The sequence below is a fragment of the Haemorhous mexicanus genome, chromosome 3 (genome assembly GCF_027477595.1).
Source record: "Haemorhous mexicanus isolate bHaeMex1 chromosome 3, bHaeMex1.pri, whole genome shotgun sequence".
Classification (NCBI taxonomy): Eukaryota; Metazoa; Chordata; class Aves; order Passeriformes; family Fringillidae; genus Haemorhous; species Haemorhous mexicanus.
In genome coordinates this window covers 103,933,197-103,955,902 of record NC_082343.1, presented here as the reverse complement: position 1 = coordinate 103,955,902, position 22,706 = coordinate 103,933,197, and the positions used below count along the sequence as shown (strand labels likewise).

The 22,706-nt window shown below is 39.4% G+C and overlaps 2 protein-coding genes across 2 annotated transcripts in view; one reads left to right on the top strand and one right to left on the bottom strand.

Annotated features, from left to right (window-relative positions):
• ROCK2 (Rho associated coiled-coil containing protein kinase 2) overlaps positions 1 to 12,755 on the top strand; it is a 104,937-nt gene extending 92,182 nt beyond the window's left edge. Inside the window, exon 32 of the mRNA XM_059842881.1 lies at positions 2,487 to 12,755. Within this exon, the coding sequence (XP_059698864.1) occupies positions 2,487 to 2,490 (4 nt within the window). The 3' untranslated portion in view covers positions 2,491 to 12,755. The remainder of the gene's footprint in view (positions 1 to 2,486) is intronic.
• Positions 11,287 to 20,903, bottom strand: SLC66A3 (solute carrier family 66 member 3). The gene is made up of 7 exons (XM_059842883.1): positions 20,642 to 20,903; positions 18,550 to 18,632; positions 18,033 to 18,102; positions 17,340 to 17,397; positions 16,033 to 16,153; positions 14,859 to 14,900; positions 11,287 to 13,039 (listed from the first exon to the last, which is right to left on the bottom strand). The coding sequence occupies exons 1-7, from the start codon at positions 20,782 to 20,784 to the stop codon at positions 12,951 to 12,953; spliced, it is 606 nt and encodes a 201-aa protein (XP_059698866.1). The 5' UTR covers positions 20,785 to 20,903; the 3' UTR covers positions 11,287 to 12,950.
• Positions 20,904 to 22,706: the final 1,803 nt, after the last annotated feature.

Genomic DNA, 22,706 nt, shown 5'->3' with positions numbered 1-22,706 from the left:
AGGCCATATAATTTCTTCTTAGCCATTTGGTTGGATCGTGCCAAATGGATAACTCCAAATTGGAAAAAAACCAACTTTATTGTACTTTAATTCCTATAAATTGTTTAAGTGTAATAGCCATAGCTCATGTAACAAATAAATATTGAGCCTTTTCAGGGCTATATCACATTTAAAGGTTTAAATAGTTTAAAGCCTGAAAATACAAATTCCCCTGAAACCCATTTTGTTTAAAACATGTGATTAACTGTATTAAACAATGTAACATGTTTATATTGATGCTCTCTTAGGGTAAGGCTTCCATGCCTGCATCCTATGCTTGGCATACGACCCTGATTAGGATCCTTCCAGCTCACTGGAGAGATGACTAGGCTGTGTTTCATTTGTTGTAGCTATAGCAGTTGAAAAGTTAGTACTTCAGATATTAGAACAGAAAGAGATGAGTGCTTCTAGACAATGATTCACCTCATCCCAAAATAAATGCCTCAGATAAGTAAAATGACTCATTTGCTGACAGGGTTTGCCTTGTTTGCCGTCTTTGTTCTATAGTGACCATACAAGGAGCACAGACAGGGAGGTCTAGACAACAAGTTGATATATCCTCTTTTTTGGCATTGCTTAACTTTAAATAATGAGCTACAGGATAGCTTCCTAGTGTAATCACCCTGTATTTGGGACACAGTAAAATCCTGCTATATTTGTTTGTACGTTCAGATGAAGTGCTATCTTATTCAGTGTTCTTTTCAACACTCAAAATTAACTTGATTTTATTGGAAAAATTGTTAGGTTTGCATTATTGTCTAGAAGGGGATAGCAAGAGAGCATAAAACCAATCAGCAAAAACAGCAACAAAACAGAAAGCAGATAATTTTATAAAAGGTATGTTAGTCTTTCCTACTGAAATTCTAGGGAAAAAAATCAATATGGTAAGAGTTCTGTATTGAATGGAATGATTTTTGAGATGAATTTGCAATGAATGCAATATTCTTAACTTACGTGAACACTAACTGAATCTTCATACTCGTGATAGGCAAAGGAAAAAACCACCTGCCTTTAACAGTCTTTCAGTGAAAAAGGTTTAGTGATAGCAAAAGGAATTTTCAAGTCTTTTATAGAAGTGTGACACTCATTAAACATCAAACCCTCCTGTTGCAGATTACTTGATCTGGCATTTAAGGACTGGGATTGGTCCTTTGATGATGTTGATGATATTGATGGTGATGATGATGATGATGACGATGTTTTTGATTTCTGAAGAAGTATAAGGGGTAAATCTAAATAGAGAGGAATGGATTTGTTTGCCTTTGAATACAGCATGCTATGTTGGATTTTGTTTCTCAAAGCAGAGAAAATACAATATCTCATTTTAAAATTTTAAATAGAAAAATGAGATTCTGTTCATCATATTGAACCTTTAGAGGAGTCATTTTCTTTAAAACAAAGTTGTTGCCTTTGCCAGTGTTTTTATTTTTCTAATTTTAGACTTTTTTTTTTTTTAAATTCATGTCTGCCTGCCTGAAAAAAAAAACCAAAACTGCTGTTTTCAGGGTTGTTGCTCATATCTAATGTTAATACTGGGAACCTCAGCATTGAATATTTGAAGGATAAAAGGGACATGCTAGCAGTTGGATGTTTAGCTGAAGTAGACTTGGTATTTACAAACACTTTTCATTTCTAAGCTTTGAATATAAACTGATCTATGGCTAGCAGACATGAAATCACTGGAGTTCTGCATTTTGCTTTTCTACCTCTGTTCTGAAGTGAATTTGACTTGGCTTCCTTTGCAGTGCTGTGCTTTCTGGGTACCTAACCACGCATTTGCCAACTATGTAAACAAACGGGTTTGCAGCTTCCATGGTGTGGTTTCCCTGACTGCTTTAGAAAGATCCTGCTGTTGCAGTGATCTGATTTGTCCCATGGCTTAATTCTGGATGTATTGCAAGTAGCTTTAGCTTCTTTATAGACCTCAGGATCTGATCATTTCACACATTGATGCAATCTTATATTTACACAGAAAAAAACCCAAATGTTAAATGCCAAACAATTGTTTTAGACGGTATGTGAGATATGTCTCAGCTGTATAACAGTGGCACTGGGGCTGCTCCTCTGCTGTGTGCTCAGAGAACTGAGGAAACCAGCTCCTGCAGAACTTAACTGGCTTAGTGTTCACAGTAATGAGCATTATGTTAATTAAATATACTGCATCTTTGTGTATTAAAAGCTTACTGATCACTAATCCTTTAGAAGTAACTGTTATACTGTGCATACTGTACTTTACCCTCATGTATTGTAAGGGGGTTTAATTGATTTGGGATTACAGTGTGTAAGGATGTGCTATACTGAAGTAATGTTGTTGTTGGATGCAGAGGAAAGGCACTTCTCACAAGTGCAATGATGAACCCATCTTAAAGGAAGACTTTGAAGAAGTGTATTTTTGTCAGATTTACATTTGTTGCATTTACTGACCAAACTTCCTGCTTCTTTTTCAGCTAACTGCTTTCCGTGAATGCAGACACAGTCAAGGTGATAATTTTCTTCCCATTACAGCAAGACTGAAACATATCCCAAAATATATTAAAAATATATATTTTCCTGAGAGATTGTGCTATATATATCAGAGGTTTACATTTTTGCTGCAATATAAATTACTAATCTCTGAAGGTTTTCCTGTATTCTCCCAAGTGACTGATCAGTTGAGGAATGGTTGGTAAAAAGTCAAAGGATATGTTAGGTAACCTTTTAAACTCTGTTCCACAAAAGCTTTCTTGGCAAGACACATACACTACATTTCATAAAAGGATCGAGAGGAATGAGTATTGCAATGGAAGAAACTGACTTTTCAGCTTTCGTAAAGATGCCACCAGCACGTCTGCACGTAGAACCGGAGGAAGATCCACCATAGTGATATAGACTGCATCTGTGAGAAGTGACCATTAAACTGTGTAAATATATTGTACTGTAATACTGCAAGAGGGTTTAAAAATCTTTCCACTTTATTTTTTTATGCTTATTAATCAGATACCGTTACTTATTGCAGTTGCAACTATGCACTTGTATAAAGCCATAATGTTGAAGTTTATATCATTCATACACATCTATCAGAAGCTGCATGTCAGTGTTCAGCAGCTAGTATAGGTTTGAAGTATATACTAGTTTCAGCTACATCATCATGGGCAGTCCCCTTGTACCTGTCTAATTGCCTTAATTTAAATTTTTTTCAAGTTTTTTTTTTTGCCCATTCTTTCTATTTAAGGAAAAAGAAAGTTTACCAGCTCTTAGGATGCAGTTTTGCTTTGTGGCAGAAAAAATAGTGCACTATTTTTACACCTATTAAGTATATCAGTGTCAACCTATTTTGAATGTATATCGACTGGTTTTAAGGGTGGAGAAGTGTTGGTTACAGAAACAATGTCTGAGAGCATGGGATTTACCAGACCATTTGCTTGTACATGTAACTGCTCATCCAGCCCTTTTTACAAACCTCAGTACTCCTTATTGACTTATATTAACCCTCATTAAGTGCTATGAAACTTCATTTTGCCTTGTTTTTGCATACTCTCCTAGATGTGGGTTTGTTTTTTTTTTTTATTTCTGGAAAATAAAAGAATCTGTGACTATTTTTACATTTCACAACACAATATCTGAGGACTGTCACAAACTTTAAGAAAAGTGAAACATACTGTAGATGTATTTTAAAGTTTTAATCTGGTTCTCTAGCACATAGCTGTAGGCATAGATAAATAATTCAGTAGTGTGTTTTGAGAACTGATAGCTGGGAAGAAAGGGCCTCAGAGGCACTTATTCTGACTTTTTTTTTTAAACTTGGAGTTGTACAAAAAATATAATATATATGGGCTCATTCATGATGTGTTCATAATTATCCCAGAAAATGCATGTTTTATACAACTACAGTATGTGATGTTAAACATATTGACAGTAAAAAAATGTAGTCTCCTATTTGGTCTCTTTATATATATATAAATATATATATATATATATTTAGAATATATATATATATATATAAAATATTGTGTGGGAGTGCAGTAATTTAAAATATGATCTAACACTTCAATGAAGGAGGACATTTCACTTTAAAATTTTGTTTGTTTGTTTTTGTTTTTTAAAGAGTGTTGAAATGTTTGGAAGGATAGGACCATGTTTTATTTAACACTATCATGAAAGGTGGACTTGGAAACACTGAAATACTGAAAATTAATAAATATATTTACATTTTGTAACCTCTACTACAGCTCAGCTTAACAAAGCAAGAATGTATTCAGTCTTCTATTTATGTGCTCACAAAGTAAAATGTTGTTTGTGAGTTCTTAAATTTAAAACTAAAACTTTCATATCATTTCTGTTAGGTATTATAACCCAGAGCACAGCAACAGTGGTTTTTCCCTGCTTATTTTGATTTACAGAAGTACGGTATATTTTTAGATAATGCAGATTTGCATAGAGTACAACATTAAAAATGTATACAGTAAAACTGTTTCCATTCACTGAATGCATAAATATTTTATATATATATATAAAAAATTGTTACATTGTGGGAAGTTCTATCCTTTTCTGAATTGGAGAATATTATATATATATATATTTTTAAATAAACTATTTGAGTAAGGTAAAATAGTTTCTGAACTTGAGAAGCTGGTAATTAATTGAAATATTTAAATATAAAGATAACTACTGCAGCAGATATGGGAAAGGCAAGGGCTGCTCCAAAGGCAGTCCAGCAAAGGCTGTGTGTTTGGAGAAAGAGCAGACTCTGGGGGAGCTGTTTGGCAGCTCTCCACTGCTGGGGCTGGATCCTTTGCACTTTCTCTCCTGGCTTGCCCTCATTTACTGTGAATCCATGGGGCCCTGCTAAGTGTGACATTTTAGGAAATGTACTATATGATAGTATTTGCTAGCCCCGTGTATGAATTCCATGCTTGTACAAAAGGTCCTCAGCTGTATGGACAGCAGGCTGTGCTGAGATGGAGTCGGGGAGCAGTGGGGTCCTGTGCTCTGCCCTCTGCCCAGAGCAGAGCTAACTTAGCACAGCTTCCTCAAGGCCAGTGGGCTGAGGCACACTGGCTTTGTACCCAGGACACAAAAGGCAGAGCTGCTCTTCTGTTCTTCTGCCTTATCCTGCTGTGAAATGCAAACACCTCTTTAATGCTAGTTCCTGGAGTATGTGTTGTTTCCTTATTGTCTGGTGGCGACCTTTTAGTATTTTTGAGAGAAGGGATATTCATGAACTAAGGAGTATTTGTCTTGAAAGTCACTGATGTTTTAACATTTTCTTTTTGTTACAGGCTTGTCCTCAGCAAACAGGACATTTTTTGGCCTTTATTACCTATAGAAAATTCTCTCATTGCAAGTCCTTTTGTCTCATAAGAGTAAACAAGTGGTATAGCCAAGCTGCAGATTAATCTTCTGGAAAATCCAGGGGTCAGACTTGGAGCCAGAAGCTCAAGGCACTTGTACAGAAATTGCTCCTCAGTTCCCAGTGCAAGAGCTCACCATCACAGAAGGACAATGGTAATTCCATTGGAATTACCTTGTCAGGTGTCAGAAAGACCCTTCTGCAATAAGATTTCCACTTCTGTCCTAGTTGTGTGCTGCAATTCCCTACCTCTTGTGGTCCCTGAAGAAGTGCAGCCCCTCCAGCACTGCCAGCAACCCAGCAGCAAGTCTGCTTTTAACTAGAGGAAAACTGTGGTGGTTCTTGTGCTTCTGAGCATGGCATGATGCTGTAACCAAAAACATGACATAGAATCACAGTAGGATGTAGGACTTGGAAACATGCAAGAGGTTTGAGGATCTTAGCAGTGACAAATTTAAAACATCACTGAAATTTCGCTTACTTTCTCTTACTGCCTCTGGAAAACACTGAACCTCCTACATTTTGACAGGCATTCAGTGACTCTCTGAAGGCACCAAGGCCAGGAAAGCTGCCAATGAAATTATGTGCTTTTTCTCTTTAGTTTCTTTTTAGTGTCTAATGTCAAGTGATCATTAGAAATTTGAGCCTTTCTGTTTGTAATCTTGCAATGTATTAATTTCCCATCTAGCTGTGATAGAATCATCCTTAGAAGAGAATTACATCTTTTGGTCCCAAGTGCCTTTACCATCCTGTGCTTGTGAGGTTGTATTTGGGATGCTGCTGTGAAAAGGTGAATTTATATGAAAGCAAACTTCTTACCTGCATTGCTCGTACAAACCCTTAATCACCTCCTTATTCTGTTTTTGAGGCAAAAGAACAAACAGTACAAGGTCTGGTTCAGTGAACTGGAGTATTTCAGTCTCCTCCACATTACTGGATAGTTTGCCTTGACATTCATGTTAAAATAATGATTAATTTATTTTTTCATGTAATCACAGAATATATCAAGTTGGAAGGGACCTATAAGGATCATCGAGTCCAACTCTCTGCTCCTCACAGAACTACCTAAAACTAAACCATATGACTAAAAGCATGATCTAGATACTCCTTGACCTCTGACAGGCTTGGTGCCTTTTAGAGTGTATTACAGTTTTTTTACAAATTATCATCTCTGCATATAGTACACTTTAAATTGAAAACATTATTTCTTATTTTTTAAGATAATCTTCTGAATCATTTAAAATAAGCTTCTGAATCATTTAGGGTTCTATCAGAATCCCAAGGATCACAGAGTTTGCCTGCTACTTTGAAGTATCCCTCATGAGGTTGGGGGGGATTCTTCTTTCTAGTCTCCATAAAAGATGTAGATGGAGAAGTTCTGAAAATACAATTTGTGTTCAATGTTGAAGTTGCCTAAAAATTGGGCAGGTGTACATACTCAGACATTCTCATCTGAGAAATACACAAGTCTACTGCAATGTGTGTGGCAGAGAAGAACACTCAAAACACATCCAGCCTAGTTTTCCCCAGAAACTACTGCAATCAATGGAAAAGCTGTAGCTGTAGAAACATAGCTCTTAAGAAGTGGAGATGTAAAGAAAATAATGTATTGGCACAGGGATGCTAATTAACAGGTCTTATTAATGAAAACTGGGGTTTGGAATCTTTTCCACTTTGTAGGCAGGAAGCAGTGTTAAGAAGCAAGATAAGAAAGCCACATTGCTACTTGATATTGCAAGAGTGAAGCCTTGGATTTGACTGCAGCTGCTTTTGCTTCAATAATCTTGTAGAAGCTGCAAGATCAAAGTGAGCTTTCAAAATGAAAGTCATGGTGAAAGGTCATGAAATTTCCATTATAGGTGTATGTGGTCCTGATACCTTAAAGAACTCTGGAAAAACACATCATCACCCTGAAAAGAAAGGGCAGAGAGTCCAATAATGTCATGTGCCTGCAGCCCTTACTTGTTGGAGGAGCTGCACAGAAATGCTTCCACAGCCAAGACAGCTGCGTGGGATGCTTCAGTCCTACCACCACATTTTAAAGTTGAGGCCTTCAGTGTTTGTTCAGAGATGTGTGCCTGCTTCTATGCATTGTCTTATATTGTCCCTGCGGGCCTCATGACGTGTACTTCTTGTCATTTGTCATTGCTCTTTGGGGTGTTTTTTGCCCAGGATGCTCTTGCACCACTTGGTAAGCATGGCTATCCAGCAGTAACTAGGCTTGTGAGATCACAGCCAATCTTCTTGTCCTTTGGATCACCAACTGCTTAGACTTTGGGCACTGAATTGCCAAGTGAACTGGTTGAAACTTTTTTTGGAGTTACCTAAGATGTTAAATCCCTTAATCATTTTAAGACTGAAGAAGCCGGGTACCCCAACTGAGGTCTGAGCCCTCTTTCATATTGGCTCGCCTTGCACTGTCTCTGACCTCAACTGGTCCATTTTCTGGTAGGCTCTTGGAGCAGGTCTTGCAGCTGGATGCAGGTCTGGCTGCAGCTTCAAGACTTGAATCTGCTTGCTGCATCCCATGGTCTCAGGTGTCTCTGTGATGTTTTCCAGCATATTACAATCCCTGTGTCCTGGGGGCCACTGAGACTCAGTAGGATCTGCGTAGCCTTTAATCCAATCCGAAGCCATGGGGGGAGGCTCCCCTGCCAGCTCTGTTCCGAGCTACAGCAAAGGGAGTTGTATTACTGGAAGGAGGGCATTTGTGCAAACCAAAAAAACCAACAAAGCTGAGTGAGGAAAATACCCATGAGCTCAGAGAGTCCATGAGGACTGTAAGTTGTGCTGACAGTGCATTTCATGGGGGGAAAAAATCTCACAAAATAAGTCAGACTCTTGAAAGACCACTCTACAGGATCTGTATATAGTCAGCTGTTCAAAGGTGAAAGAATTTCCAGTAATTATTTAAAATATGCTTAATAGAAGCTCAATTCGTGTTTCATTAAGATTTACCTGACAGAGGCAACACTGAGGCATAGGATGTGTGTTATTCCATTTATGATTTTCATATAGTATGAGTTGGTACTGCTGCCCAAAGCCTTCACATTCCAAAGCAGAAATCTTGTACATTCCAGAGAAGGCATATGCACAGATGACTTGCAATTATAAGATAGTAAGTAGAATTGATTTTCAGCATGGAGCCATGTTACTACACAGTTTGGATCAGAACCATCATTAGCCAACTTAACTTGTCATGTTTTAGACTGTTGCAGGTTCTGTTCTTTACATCATTTTCCAGAATACTTGACAGATAAAAGAAGGTGTCTGCCCTCTTAAAGCTCCCTCCCTGTGAGTCAGTGATATAATGCACAGAGGCACCTGTTTAGGCTTCTGACAATTTAAGAAAGTTCTAAGATGAAATAATGAAACAAAACAGGGTATGAACAAAATTGTGACAATTATTTAAACTGTTCTTCAGTTTAAATTAAATTTCATCAAAACTATGATGTAAAAATCTCTTATTTTACCCCTGGCCCAAAGATTGAGTTTTTTTCCAAGACAGAGATGGTTGCCCCAAACTACTGCCAATACAGAATGGAATACTGACACCTTTAACTTGAAAATGACTGTATGTCTGTCTTGCCGTTAGGCAGGAAACACCTGAGGTTTATCAGGACTCAGGTCTGTGAGGCTGGCAAGGGCTTGTAATTGGATCCATCACAATTGATGATCTATCAGATTGTTACAATGATGTTCACTGTGGCTCCCAGGCACCTGATTGACCTCAACAGTTGTCATCACTGAGAACTCTGAAGTGTCCTGGAGAACCCTGGCTTAAAATCCAGCAAATTAAATTTAGTACAAACCAAGAACTTTAGAACATCTTATTTTAAGATTTTTTTTTTAGCTTCCTCACTTTCAGAAGTGAGACATCCTTAGACCATTATTAGTGATGAAGGTGACATTTAATGTTCTGCTTCATACATAAATATGAATTTCAAGTATGTAAAAATTTGGAAGAGAGTGGAAAAACCAGCCTGAAGAGAATTTGGAGGGAAGTCATTGTTTATCATCAGGGAAAATACATGGCTGGGAAACTACCTCATTTCAGTTATCTCCACATCTGTGGAGTTCATTTATAATGGTTCCTTGTGTGGACTCAGCTGTTATTTTCTTTTTTTTATTTTCCCCCTATTACATATGTCACTAAATGGATGGTTGGTTGGTGGAGGAAGAGTAATTTTACCTCATTTAAAGAACTGAGTGAAGGCCTTTTATAAGACTGGGGCCACTCGGCTAATTCTGAATTACTTTCTCCAGAGTCAAACTGCACTAAAAATCCAGCTCTTGACCTGCAGTGGTTGGGGGCTGTCACTGCCTGCTCACCCCACTCCTTTCTCTTGTGTTTCAGTAGATGAGCAGAGCCAGGATCAGGAACAGCCACGGGCACAGTTGTAAGGCAGATAGAGGTTCAGGGGTCAGGCAGGGACAGGGACACCTGAGCAGTCCAAGCAATTGCATCCTTTGCTGGACTGGAGCAGCACAAGGAAAGACACCTGTGTCTGCTTCACACAGAATGCCCAGTGCTAAGGGAGGCCCATAGGGTGGGGAGAGGATGGGTTTGCATTTGTGTTCAGTGTTCTGTTCACTGAGGACAGAAAAAATAAGCTATACCCCTCTTCCCCTGTTCACATCCATGTCCAGACCCACTGTCTCTGGACTCAGATCCTCATTCTTTCTACAGTAAATCTCATGGTAAATGTTTTCTTTCTCATACAGCTGAAGTGAGCTTCTAGCTTACCTGCTGCCAAATCCAGTTGCAGTTCCTCACAGCCACTGCGGGAGGTACTTGGGGTTTTTTAGTGGACTCTGCTGGAACTCAGACCTTGTCTTCTCATAGACAAGAAGACTCAAAGTTTTTGAAAGCCCCAGCAAGACACACACTTTGTCAGCTAGGACAGGACAGGCTGTGTTGCCTTGTGAGCATGTTGTGAACTGGTACAATTAGACACTGAGTGTGTAATTTCACACCTGTACAGCATCTGTGAATGGAGTTGGATTACTTCCAGCCCTGTGGACAAGAGCTGCTTACTTGCTTACACCTTCTGCCATTAATCCAAGATGCTCTCCCTGCTTGCTTTTGCCCTGCTGCTGCATTACACAGCAAATGACCTCCCTGTTTCCACCCTGATACTGGTGAATGACAAGTTTAACAAGATTTATCCTGCCTGTGTATTTGTCTAAAGCTGTTGCCTTTAATCCAGCCACTGAGAAGATTATTCTTTACCTACTGGAAACCACAGTGTCTGCGCTTTCGTGGGGCTTGCCTGGAATTTGAATGTGCCTCTGTTTATGAAAGTTACTCTCTGAGAGAGGAAAAAGTGTTAAACTATTTACTGCTAGTTTCTGATTTGTTCCATATCTCTTGCAGCTTGAATGAACTCATGGTCCAGCTTTCCAAGTCCACAAAATTACTTTACCTTAAGTTCATTAATTACCCAGCTTTATTTGTTTTCCTCAGTCTTTTTTTCCCACAGGTTTCTAAGGTGATTTATTCAAAATGTGTTAAGTAACCTATTAAGAACTGTTCTTAAATGCATTTTCAGTATTTTATGATAAAAAACCATCTTGAGGTGCTGATTCTCAAACCAAAAATGGAGCAGCTTCATCTTGCTACAGCATCACTCAGGAGTGTGAAAGATGTCAATAACAGAGAAGGTTTGGATTCCATACAAACCTTTCTCTATCAAGAAAAGGCTTTAATTTAAAAGCTAGTGTGTTTTTTTCATTTTAAGATGCTGGAGCTCTTTAGCATTTGGCAGGTCATTATTCAGCCTGATGCTTCAGGTGTTAAGGTGAAAGCTGCCCATTTATGACCTGTAATGAATATTTCATTTTCTCTCCATATATGGAGAGAACAATAAACAATAAAAACTCAAATGCAATGAAAATTAACTGTAAGAATGACACTATCAATCTTGAAGAATAGCATTTATTAGTATCACCTGAAAAATGTATCACATGCCACCTGCCACCATTTAGACCACTTCAGATACTTTACACAGCTTTAGTAAAATCAGAATGTTTACAATTAATCTTTCAACCAACATAGAAAGACTTTTTATTGGAGCAGTAAAAAAAAGCTCATCTTTGACTTGCTCTCAGTAACGTGGGATACATGAAATCACTGCCCACAGACACATCTCTTCCCAGCCCTTCCCACTAAAATTTAGAATACGAAGGAGCTGTTTTCTGCTGGTGAATGCTCCAATTGCTGCATGCTCGCTGGCAGAAACATCTGCTTTTGCAGATCCCTTTGCGCCACAGCAGTCACACAATTTAGAATGTTATGAAGAAAACCTGCCTCAAATGAAGTCAATGCAGTCTTCCCATAGTTTTCAAGGGTGTTGGGATCAAGGGTGCCTAGGTTTTTACATGCCAATCAACACAACACCATAAGAACTCTTGGAATGTTGTATCTTTTAATTTTGGGGAATGTAATGATAAATGAAGGCAAGCTGTATGATTACTAATGGAACTTTTGGTTGTGAAGGCAGTACTTTCAAACTAAAATCCTCTGTTAATAGTTGTCAAGAATATCCTTTCCCCCTTCTTACTCTAAGTACTATAAATTTACTAGAATTTCTGAAGTAAAAGTTTAAGTGAAGTCTATGTTCTTCAACACACTTAGCACTGACAGGCCAAAAATTCATGAACCACAGAGCAGTATCACTAAAACCTGACAACCACAGGAGATCAGTCTGCTGAGATGGATCAAGGTGCACATGTCACTGTCAGTATGGATGGTGTTTGGGAATTCTGGATATCATTCCAGGAACTTTTGCTCGAACAGCATTTTTAATTGTTGGCCACAGTTTCATCAATTCCCATGCTTTCTAATCCCTGCTGTTCTCAAAATACTATGTTCAGTGAATGAGAGCTCAGGTTGAAAAATGATTCATAGTTGAGTTTTTGCTCTCTTATCCAATAAAAACTGGGTATACTGAGGAAAGTGACTCTATGGGTATCCTGTATCAGCTGTATAAATTGTACTATTTAAGTGTTGCATGTAAGTGCTACAATCCCAGCTGGATTTGTGATTTAGTAATTAGAACCTTATTCTGGATTGGGCCTTGACTAAGATTTTCTTCATCCTAAAATACAGACAGTTAATGTTGAACTAATTGAGTTGCTTGCAAGAAGAAGACAAAGTTCTGTTGTTGTTTTACAGTCTTGCAGCAGGACAAGTCAGTATGTTGGTGCAAAACTGATCATGTATAATTACAGAAAATTGCTTATATGTAACCAGAAAGTACTGAAGTGATACCAGAATATATATACATCTAACTATGAAATACCTTGTAGTAAAAAAATCCAGAGAAAATGTGGTATCAGTGAAACTTGTCTGAAATGACCAATAAAAATATGCTGCTTAAATTAAGTATCTTATCAGAATTATTTCTAAGAGAAAGTAAGCATGAATGTACTACACTGTAAGTACTGTAAATACTGTAAGTATGCTAAAGGGTAAATATTAGAGAGAGAGAGCGCTTCCTCAATCTTTGAAGAATTCTTAAATTTGTTAGGCTTAATTATATATTTTTATGGTAATGATATGTGTGCTGATGAGTGTCGTCTAGTCAGTCTTTTTAGTCTTCTTGTAGTGCAGGATTGTGGCTGTGACCCAAATATTGAGAATGAGCATGACTATGAAACGGATGAGAACTAAAAGAGAAAAAAATACTGTAAGCATAAATCAAAAAAATCAACTGTTACAACACTGGTTTGTAAACTTTTGCTGGTGTACACACAGGCTGGTTCACATTTGGAAACTGTTTTCAGCCAATTAGTTTCAATTATCATGTTCAGGAATCCACACATTCTGAGCATGAATCCAAGCATTTAGCACTTCATCACTTTCAGAGATAGCTCAAAATTAGACACTCCAGTACCTTTAATTCTTTTGTAACCTGGAGAATAGTACAAGCATGAGAGGCCTCATATAAATTTATATGCACACCAAAAGTTAAATTCAGAGTCACAGCTCACATGTTCTTTATAGCTGCACATGTTATTTATAATAAAGGAATTACTCTCTACTGCTATCTCTTAAGTTTAGATTTTGAGAAGACAGGAGATACTTTTATCTGTCAGACTTTGATGACAGAAAATCTGACAACTGAAAAAAGCAGTTTTTCAGTACCTTTTTAAACCATAACAGCACAGTACCTCTACCTGTGAGAAGGTATTTAAAGTATAGGTATGTCTGATGTCTCTCTGGTAGGTGGAATATTCACAGAAATGCACACAAAACTTTGTTTCAGAACTATGTGATATCTGTTTCCTACGTGTCAATGTGTTCAGTGTTGCAACTTAATGGGAAACATTTTCCATTAGAGCAGCACAGCATCAGTGTTTGCAGCTGGCCCTTCCATGTGCCAAAGTGGATGGTGCTGTGTTTCAAACAGCAGCTCTACCCAGCAGCAGCTTTGCTTTCCTGGTGTTTCCTCCCTCCCCCTCAGTGTAAATGTGTAGCTGTGGGTGACGTGGACTCAGTACCTGACCCTGACCAAATCCCTGCATGAGCATTTTGCCAAATCTTTGGTGACCAGTTAACTGCACAGCCCCACAAACTCCTTACCTTGGCAAAGAAAAAGCAGCAAGCATGGGGGTGGAAATGTGGGCCAGAAATGGGACTTCCCCTTCCAGTGAAAGACCCACTTGCAATGCTTGCAAAGCTACAGCTTTACTGGGCTGCAGAGGCTGCTTAAAAATTACAAAATCCATTCAAGTGATGTTTTTGATGAAGTAGTTTTGAACGAGAACAAGGAACCACCAGATGAAGTACAAAGGGATTGTTACTGTTCTTGCATCCACCAAGCCTTGATTTTGACCAATTTACTGAAAAATCTGTGACATTCCCTAGCTCTTGTGGTTTTCTCAGGACAGTAAGAAGCTGTTAACTAAATCTGCTTTATGATTTGCTGGAAATTATATATTTTAAGTCAGATTTAAAAAATTTCTTACCAGTCTACCATTTCATGTTCAGCCTGTCATAAACTTTCTGAATGTTGGACCTAAAACTGTTCACATACTAAACTGAACTTTAGTTTTCTAAAAGAAATTTTCAATTCAAAAAGCTGTCAGTAAGTGAAATACTTATTACTTGAAAAACTCATTCAATTACTACAGGTTTTTTTTAACTTGTATTTTACTATATTTATTTACTTATATACTAAAATAGTACCTGTTTTAATACTTCATTCTGCTATTTTCAGAATTAATTTTGTAGTGCTTTTGCCATTTGAAAAAAAAGCCTCTTGGACCAGTTGCACCACATGACAAGCATAAGCAGTTTTCTGGCTTTTTTTTTTCCTTGAGGTCTTTGCCTGATTTGTAATCCTGTGTAATCCTGCCCTCACCACACTAACCTATCAGGTTCATGGTTTGTTCTTGTGAGACATTCTAAGTGTTTTGCAAAACAACTAAAAACTACTGTGGCAGCTGTTCCCTAGAAAGGCAGAGAATTCCATACTTCACTAACCTGCAAGATCATTTGTAGTCATTAGAGTTGTAATAATTCTTGCTGTAAATTGAATGAATTCTGATTAGTGGAACAAATAGGACACATTAATACTTCTAAAAAATTATGAAATATCTGTTTTTCAACAGAAGATCATCTTGCATAAAATATATATACTGTATATACAAAAATATATACATTCTCAGTTTTAGTGCGTCCACTCTTCACTTTTTTGTCTTCGGAGATCGAGCTCTCAAAGCTGACTGACAATGTATTAAGGGTCTTTTTTAATGAGAAAATCACAGATATAATTAGCATTTTTACATCTATCACACTAGATTGGACGTGGTCAGTTTACTGCTTTTCTTTCTGTTCAGCCCCTCCTTCAGGAGCTGACAGTGAGCTACACCCACAGTTGAGTTAGCATGATTTAACCATTGGGAATGTTCACGTGTGTGCCTTCAGGTTTTGCAAGTACAAGGAATTCAGCTTCTCTTCCCATAAGGAACCTAACTGTTAATTATTTCACACATGCAGCAGAGTAAAAGCATTTATAAAGTTTACTGTTGCTGTTCACCACAACTTCTAATTACTGACTTTTTTTCATGTAGAAATAGATCCAGCATCACTGGATAATGAGTTTTATAGTGAGAATATTTTAAATGAGTTTTGTGAAGATGCAAAAGGCACTTCTGACAAACAACTGTTCATGTAGACCACTGGGGAATCGCCACATGAACTCCACAAATCACTGTTCATAAATTCTGTCAAGAAATGTAATTATAAGTAGCCATAGAGTTAAAGGTATTTAGCATTAAGTGTGTTTTTATTTGTAGAGAGCTTTTCAAAATTAGCATTGTCTGACTGAATACCTGAAATTTTAGCACCTTTTCATGCTGGACCACTAGTAACTTTATTAAGTCATAGAACATGGAAAAATTTTCTTCATAAAGACAGCCTTTCAGTTATTTCAATTCCAGTTCTCTTGCTCATATTCACACTTTAAGTCATTGGTTTTTATCACTGGTGTCAAAGATAAAGCTTGTTTTCAAGAGACAGCATAATATTTGAGTCCCAGGCATCAGCACTGAGGGAAAACCAAGGCAAGATCTTTACCTACTATGATTGAGTAAAGACCTATGAAAAAAGGAACTAGGAGAACTCAGTACTTCACACCAAGTTGTCTGTAGCTTACCTGCAGAGGCGTATACAGACATGCCCCAGGTCAGGGCGCTCGCTTGTCCGGAATCTTTGGTCTCCCTGAGGTGCTGCAGCTGAACCAGCTTGCTGGCTGCACTGATGAACGTGCACATATTCTGAAAAGCAGGTGAAAAAGAGAGAGAACTTCTGCCTCTGCCATGGTATTATGTGAATAGGAGTAGCTTTCTCATTTAGAATTTAAAAAAAAATTACAGTTTTCCAGTATTTGGCAACCCAAGTACTTCAGTTTCTTAGTAAGGAACAGTGAAGCAAAAACTGAGAGTTGCCAGAAACAAGGACTCATTTCTGAGGCACTGCCCAGCAAGAAGCTCAAAGAGCACAGTTGCTAATGTTGTTGACAAATGCTTGACAGAAGCAAATGCAGTAAGAAGCAAAGAAACAAAACAAGCTTCTCAACCTGCTCCATAAAACTGTTTATAAAAGTCAGCTAAAATGAGACTGACCTAGTCTAAACAGCAAGGTTGATTGAGACCATCTGTTACCATTACGTCTGGCAAACCAAACCATAAAGGAATGAGAAAACTGACAAAAATGTGTGGAAAATTAGTCTAATTGGAGGGAAAAAATAGTAACAGGAATGCACTATTCACTCAGTCCCCCTTTTAAAGGGGATTTTGCAAAGGCAGCAGGTAGAGAGGACTTCACACAGGCCTTTGTGCCATGCCTGGATTTCTGATGCAAATAAGGATCAGCACAGGACTTGGAACCTTTTCTCCCTATCCGTATCATCAAGCATGCAAACTGCTTTTGCATTAGCAGTTGCTGTTCATCTCAATTACTTTTTTACTTTCTCTCTCTTGCTAAGAAAAGACCGTCTTTAACTTTTGTAGGCGTTATCAAATTATATTTTTCTTGCAAAATTTTAGAACTAAAGGGGAAAAAAGAAATATGTCACAACCCCTGTTTCAAACGCTTGGATGCTCTATTCTCTTCCTCTTGTGTTAAAGGTTTTTTGGTTGGGATTATGACCCTAGGACTAAAGTGGCAGTAGAATTTCAACATTTTAAGTATTTGCTAGTTTTAATCAAGGCACCACCAAGTAACAACTTATCTCAGAACATGCTTTTTTTCCCCCCGTAGAGTCTCTATTTTTGGTACTGTTTTCCAGCTACTCACAAAAGAAAGAACCTGTATCTGAAAACTGGTGGGTTATTCTGAAAGCTAACCAAAATGATGAATACTTCCAAGGACATATATAGGAGAGAGTCCACTAATAAATACTTCCAGAAAAAAAGTCATTTCATGTGAAGATCTAATTTCAGATAATCATGTAGCACTTACCATGGCCAGGTCTATTATCCACTTCTTCAGTGTTATCATGTACCAGCCCACCCAAAATCTTATATTACATTAAGTTTCACAGCACTTAAATTATAGGATACAAAGTTCTCAAAACTGCCTGAGGAATAAGATTTTTTTTAAACATCTGGAAATAATCTTATTGAAACTTTTTAACAGACTATACAATCGAGATAAAACATATTAAGAACTGGTTGAAACACTAAGTGTTCCTATTTTTCACACTATCTTTGGTCAAATAGTGTCTGGAGTTTCTCAAAACCTGCTCCAAAGCACAAGATTTGAGATTTAAACCCAAGTCCTATTTAGAAAAAACCCAAACAGTGCTGTCTTTATGGTAAGTACAACCTGCGTGGGTAGGAATTTTTTAAAAAAAATTAAAAAAAAAAAATCTGTTATTTCTTCTCTGCATCCCTGTAGAAAAGATGTGAATTAAAAATTTAGTTTAATCTTTATCAGTTGAGAGCCTTTTTAAGCTATAAAGCTTACTTCCTGCAGAGATTTTACTGTGATTCCAGAAATCAGCATGTGAATGTGGCATACATGTAGAGGGGTGCCTGAGAATGATTTACAATAGTAGCACACAAGAAGTAATGACACAGCTGCTATACAAACAACTATCAAACAAGCCACATTAACCAAACCTCCCCAAACCTCCCAGATTTCAAAGGATACACGAAAGCATAGAAAAAAGCTCGTCTCACTTTTCCACTGAAATGCATAATACAGCTAAGGAGAATGACATCTGCAATAAACAAAAGGTGGCTCATCACAGAAAGGACTGAAGGGACCCAAACACAATCCTAGACAGTTCCACCGGGCACGAGGTCTGTGGAAACGCCTTTCTTACAGCTTTTGTCTCTCGAATGTGATTGATGACCAAAATACTACAAGCTCCAAAACCAAGCTTTTCTTAGAGTTTGGAGTGTTTAGTATGCTTCTCTCCCATGTGGAGAAACCAGACAAAAGGATGAGTTTACACTGTCACTCTGTGTAATAATTCAGTTTTTCTCCTCTACCTGACCATCTCTTTCAATGGCATTTAAAAGAATTCAGTTATTATATGAGATGTCAATTCCCTCTTCCCCACAACTCCAGCACCACTGCAGTGGAGCACTGTACCTACATGCAGAGACTTGGAGCGCTGAATGAGCCCCATTCCATTTCCAAAATAATGGCTTACACAACTTACCTTGTGCAATGACGACAGGAAACTCCAGGTATGTCTCCAGGGGGTAACCATAATAGATCTGGTACCTCAGAAACACAAGGAGGCTGAAGAGAGAGATACAAAACACGAAGTGCACAGAGGGACACAAATGCCTTCACAACTTTTATACTGTTTTGGTGGTGCCAAAAGGCTCCAGATAGGTGTAGCCCTTGCTGTCAAACCGAACAAACAAAACACAGGTGCACAGAGCAAGCCTGATCATTCTGTAATATATTTTTGTTACCCTCACTGCCCACACTTCTTGTCAAGGCCTTCATGTCACAGTCTATAAGGCATAATTTTACTTATTGTAATTACTGAGAAAGAAATAAAGGCTTCCAGACCTAGGACATACCTTCTCTCTGCAAGAGCCTTGGCACCTCCAGGATAACTCTGATTTCTTTATTTATGTCTGTAGTTCAATTTGTACATTAAGCAAGTTTTATAGGGGTAGAAAATGTCTTCCAAGCTGTCTAGACTATACTGTTATGAGATTACTCAGTGTAGCTCTACTGGTCAGACCAAGAGTCTGTTTCTAAGTGCACCAAACAATGGCAATTTTCCTTCCTGCCATTCCACAATACAGTACCTAAAAGGAATTGAACTTTAATGTTTTCTGTACTTCCAACTCTCCTGCAAGATCATGGGGTTAGAAAATTCAAAGCTGTATAGAAAACAGAAAGGACTCAGAGCAGTTTTACATAAGAAAAAATATTATGGTTTCTCATGTAGAAAAACGGCAGAAGGAACAGCCTGCCTTGTAAGAAACTGGCTTTTGCAGTATTCAGAATTTAAATATCTGAACTTCCTAGAAATGCTATTTGATGTAGAGTCAAATCAGACTCCTAGCCACCAGCACCATGCTTCTGTGTCACCCCTCACACCTGGTCACTCTATGATGATTTCACAAAACCAGCCCAGCTTGTAGTGGCAGTCACACAGCTCCCTGCAACTGGATTCAAAGTCTTTAAAGGTAGAAGGGTAAACAGTCTACTAAACACAATAAAAGTTTAAAAGAGGACCAGAACCTGTAGTTGTGTGGGTACCATGGTTCTCACACAGGTGCTGAAGAGACATTTCCAGCTTCTCCATGCTCATCTCAAACATTACTTACAAACCCTTTTTAATGCAAACCATCGCACACAAATGATTGAAGTGTTGTCACCGCTTTTCGGCTGAGGCTGCTGTAGAGAGAGGCGGGCGGGGAGCGGCCACGGCGGAACCTGAGCGATTCTGCACGGCTCCACTGAGAGCTCCGGTAAACCGGAGCTGTGGCCCTGCCTGGAGACGCGGCACGGGCACCCTCAGACACACCACGCCGTTTTTGTGAGGGGATTTTTCTGGATGAAACCCCCTTTCCTCGCAGCCGCCCGGCTGGATGTTCTGCCCACCTCCACCCCCCGGTTCGGACAAGGCAGGGCGCTTCAAGGTGCTTTCTCTCGCTTGTACCCGCACCTGAACGTGCACACACCGAGCTTATTTGTATGTCGTTTCATACAATCCTCTTTAAGCAAGATTTAATAAGCCTAGCCCATGTAAGCTCATTACAGGCTCACAAGTCTTTGGAGTTTGACACGGCTTGTAATTTTCTTAAGGAATTATTTAAGTCTTACTGATTCGGGTGAGGGAAGCCTGTCTGACGAGTACAGCTACCTGCACCACAGGGCACACGGGCCACTGAATAACCTAAACACAGGCTTACACCCTCTGCAGCTGCTGTGTGCACCGACGTGCGTGGTCCGGGATGGTTTCGGGCAAGTTAAAAAACACGACTTTCCCTTTAAATAACAAAGCGGAATCACTAAACCGGGAAGTTTTTCAAAAGGCTGTGTGGGCTCAGCTGGCGGAGCTGGTCCTGAGCTCCGAGCGGGGCGATATGGCACCGCGGGAGCGGGGAGTGCTCGCCGCCCCCAGGCCGCCCCTCAGAGCACCCTCACGCCTGACCTGAGCCGTGGAGGATGGAATGAATCCCTGGCTGTCGCAGCAACCCCGGTGCTCCGCACCCCCGGCCGAGGGGACCCGCGGCTCCAGCCGCTGCTCCCGCCGCAGTCCCCGTGTGCCCCCGCCGCCTTACCCGGCCAGCTCCAGGAGGAGGCTGCTGACGCTGAGTCCCCAGGCCGAGCCGGCCCTCAGCACCGCCACCAGCTGCGGCAGCTTGATCACGGCACACACGGCCCAGGTTGTCAAGTGCACCAGGTCCAGCAGCCCCGGCGCCATCCCACTGGGATGGGGGAATCCGCGGAGCGGCGGGCAGGGTGCGGTGGGACGGTGGCGCCGGCTCGGCCCTCACGGAGCGCCCGGGGCGCCCGCACTGCCCGGGGCACGAGGAGGGGAGAGCCAGGCCCGGCGGGGACCCGCGGCCCCGTCGGGAGGCGCAGTGCCACGGTCACCCCCGGCCCGTGGGGCTGAACACCGCGGTGACCGAGGGGACACCCGGGCCGCTGGTTGAGGCCTCCCTACCTCTGATTCCCTCGGTGACCGGGCCGAGACCGCTCCGCTCCACGCTCGGAGTGTTGGTCATGGAATGAGTCTGTTACCATAAACAACATCCCCGAACAGGGATGATGTGATGCTGTGCCGGCCTTGGGCCGTGTTCACCCCGCAGCAGTGCAGGTCAGACGGCCGTGTTCACCCCGCAGAAGTGCAGGTCAGCTCCGGCTTTGGAGCTGTAGGCTGCAGCTCAGTTTTCTTTCCCAAAGTATTTGAGTTCCCAGTGCTCCAGCGCCTGTGGTTTTCAGGTTACTCTCTCTGGACTGCTGTGGAACTAGTTCCTGCACCAGGGATCGCACGGGTCTGACAGCAGCACTTTATTTTTTAAAGAAAAATATGCAGCAAAATTAAAAGTTGCTAAATGCTGAACTTGTGAGATGATATCGAAATTGGCTGAAATAAACTTTTTAACACAATTTGAAGTATTAGCAGGCATTCTTTACTTGTGGACAAAACAGTGGATTTATTCTGTGTCTGGAGTGAGACTGTACAGCAGGATTTTTGTTCATTATAACTATACATATTCATTAAAACATACTTCTTATTTAATATATAAATATCACTTTCCTAGAACTAATATGCATGCATTTACATCTTACTGGAAGTTTCTGGTTCTGGAGGTTTATTAAGAGGAGTCTTTGGTGATTGTATTCACTGAATGCTTTGATATTAAAGATGACTTTCCCTTGAAGTTTTTCTTTGTGTGGGCACTATTGTTTCTTGTTATATAAAATTTGCTAAAAACCCACTGTAGGCCTCCTTATCTGTTTCTCCACAGCTGTGTTTATCATTCTGTGTGAGTACCTTTACATTATTTTATTTTTTTTTGCCAGTTAGTCTTTCAACAACTTCAGGGGAGCTGAAAATTATTATTCTTTAAGTTATTTATCACAGGTTATTGGAGATGGAGTAGCTTCTCCAGAACATGCACCCACTCACCATACACAGTTACATACAAAACCAGTAAAGTTTTTGTACTTCTCAGTGTGTCAGAACTAAATAAATGTTATCCTAGGACCACACATTTATACTGATTACACATGGACACATGGACAGAATCTTGGCTCTTTTGTGCCTGTATATGGCCAGGACTGCTCTGACCATCAAATCTACACCATTAATTCAGAGATTTACCTAGAATGTAATTGCTTTAACATGAGGGGTTATTTGCAGGCATAGCATTTCTTCTTTTTCATTTTAATTTTGATGAAAGTTTTACTATGGTCAATAGTTCTTAAAATGGCTTAAAACAGGTATATTGCATTAATTCCACATACTCTTGGTGGTTTTTTAAACTGCATTTCTAATTCTGAATTTGTAAGTCACGTTGCCCTTTGGTAATTCAGTCATAAAAGGAAGCAGGTATGTAGAAGTATATAAAATCTCAAAACTCAGAAATAAGTAGCCCCAAATACAAAATTCTTATATAGAAACTGTGTTTCTGTTAATACAATTAAAAAAAAAAATCAAGCTTTTCAAAGACAATAAGCTAAAACAAGAAAAGAAATTTTGGGTTTACCTTAAACTGTTCCAAGATTTTCTTGATAAACTGAGTTTTTGACTTACTGGGAGCACTGTGTACTTGAAAAGGTTGAGACATTGTCATACATGATGAAGTTATTTAAAGTTAGCTCTGAGGTGTAGATATG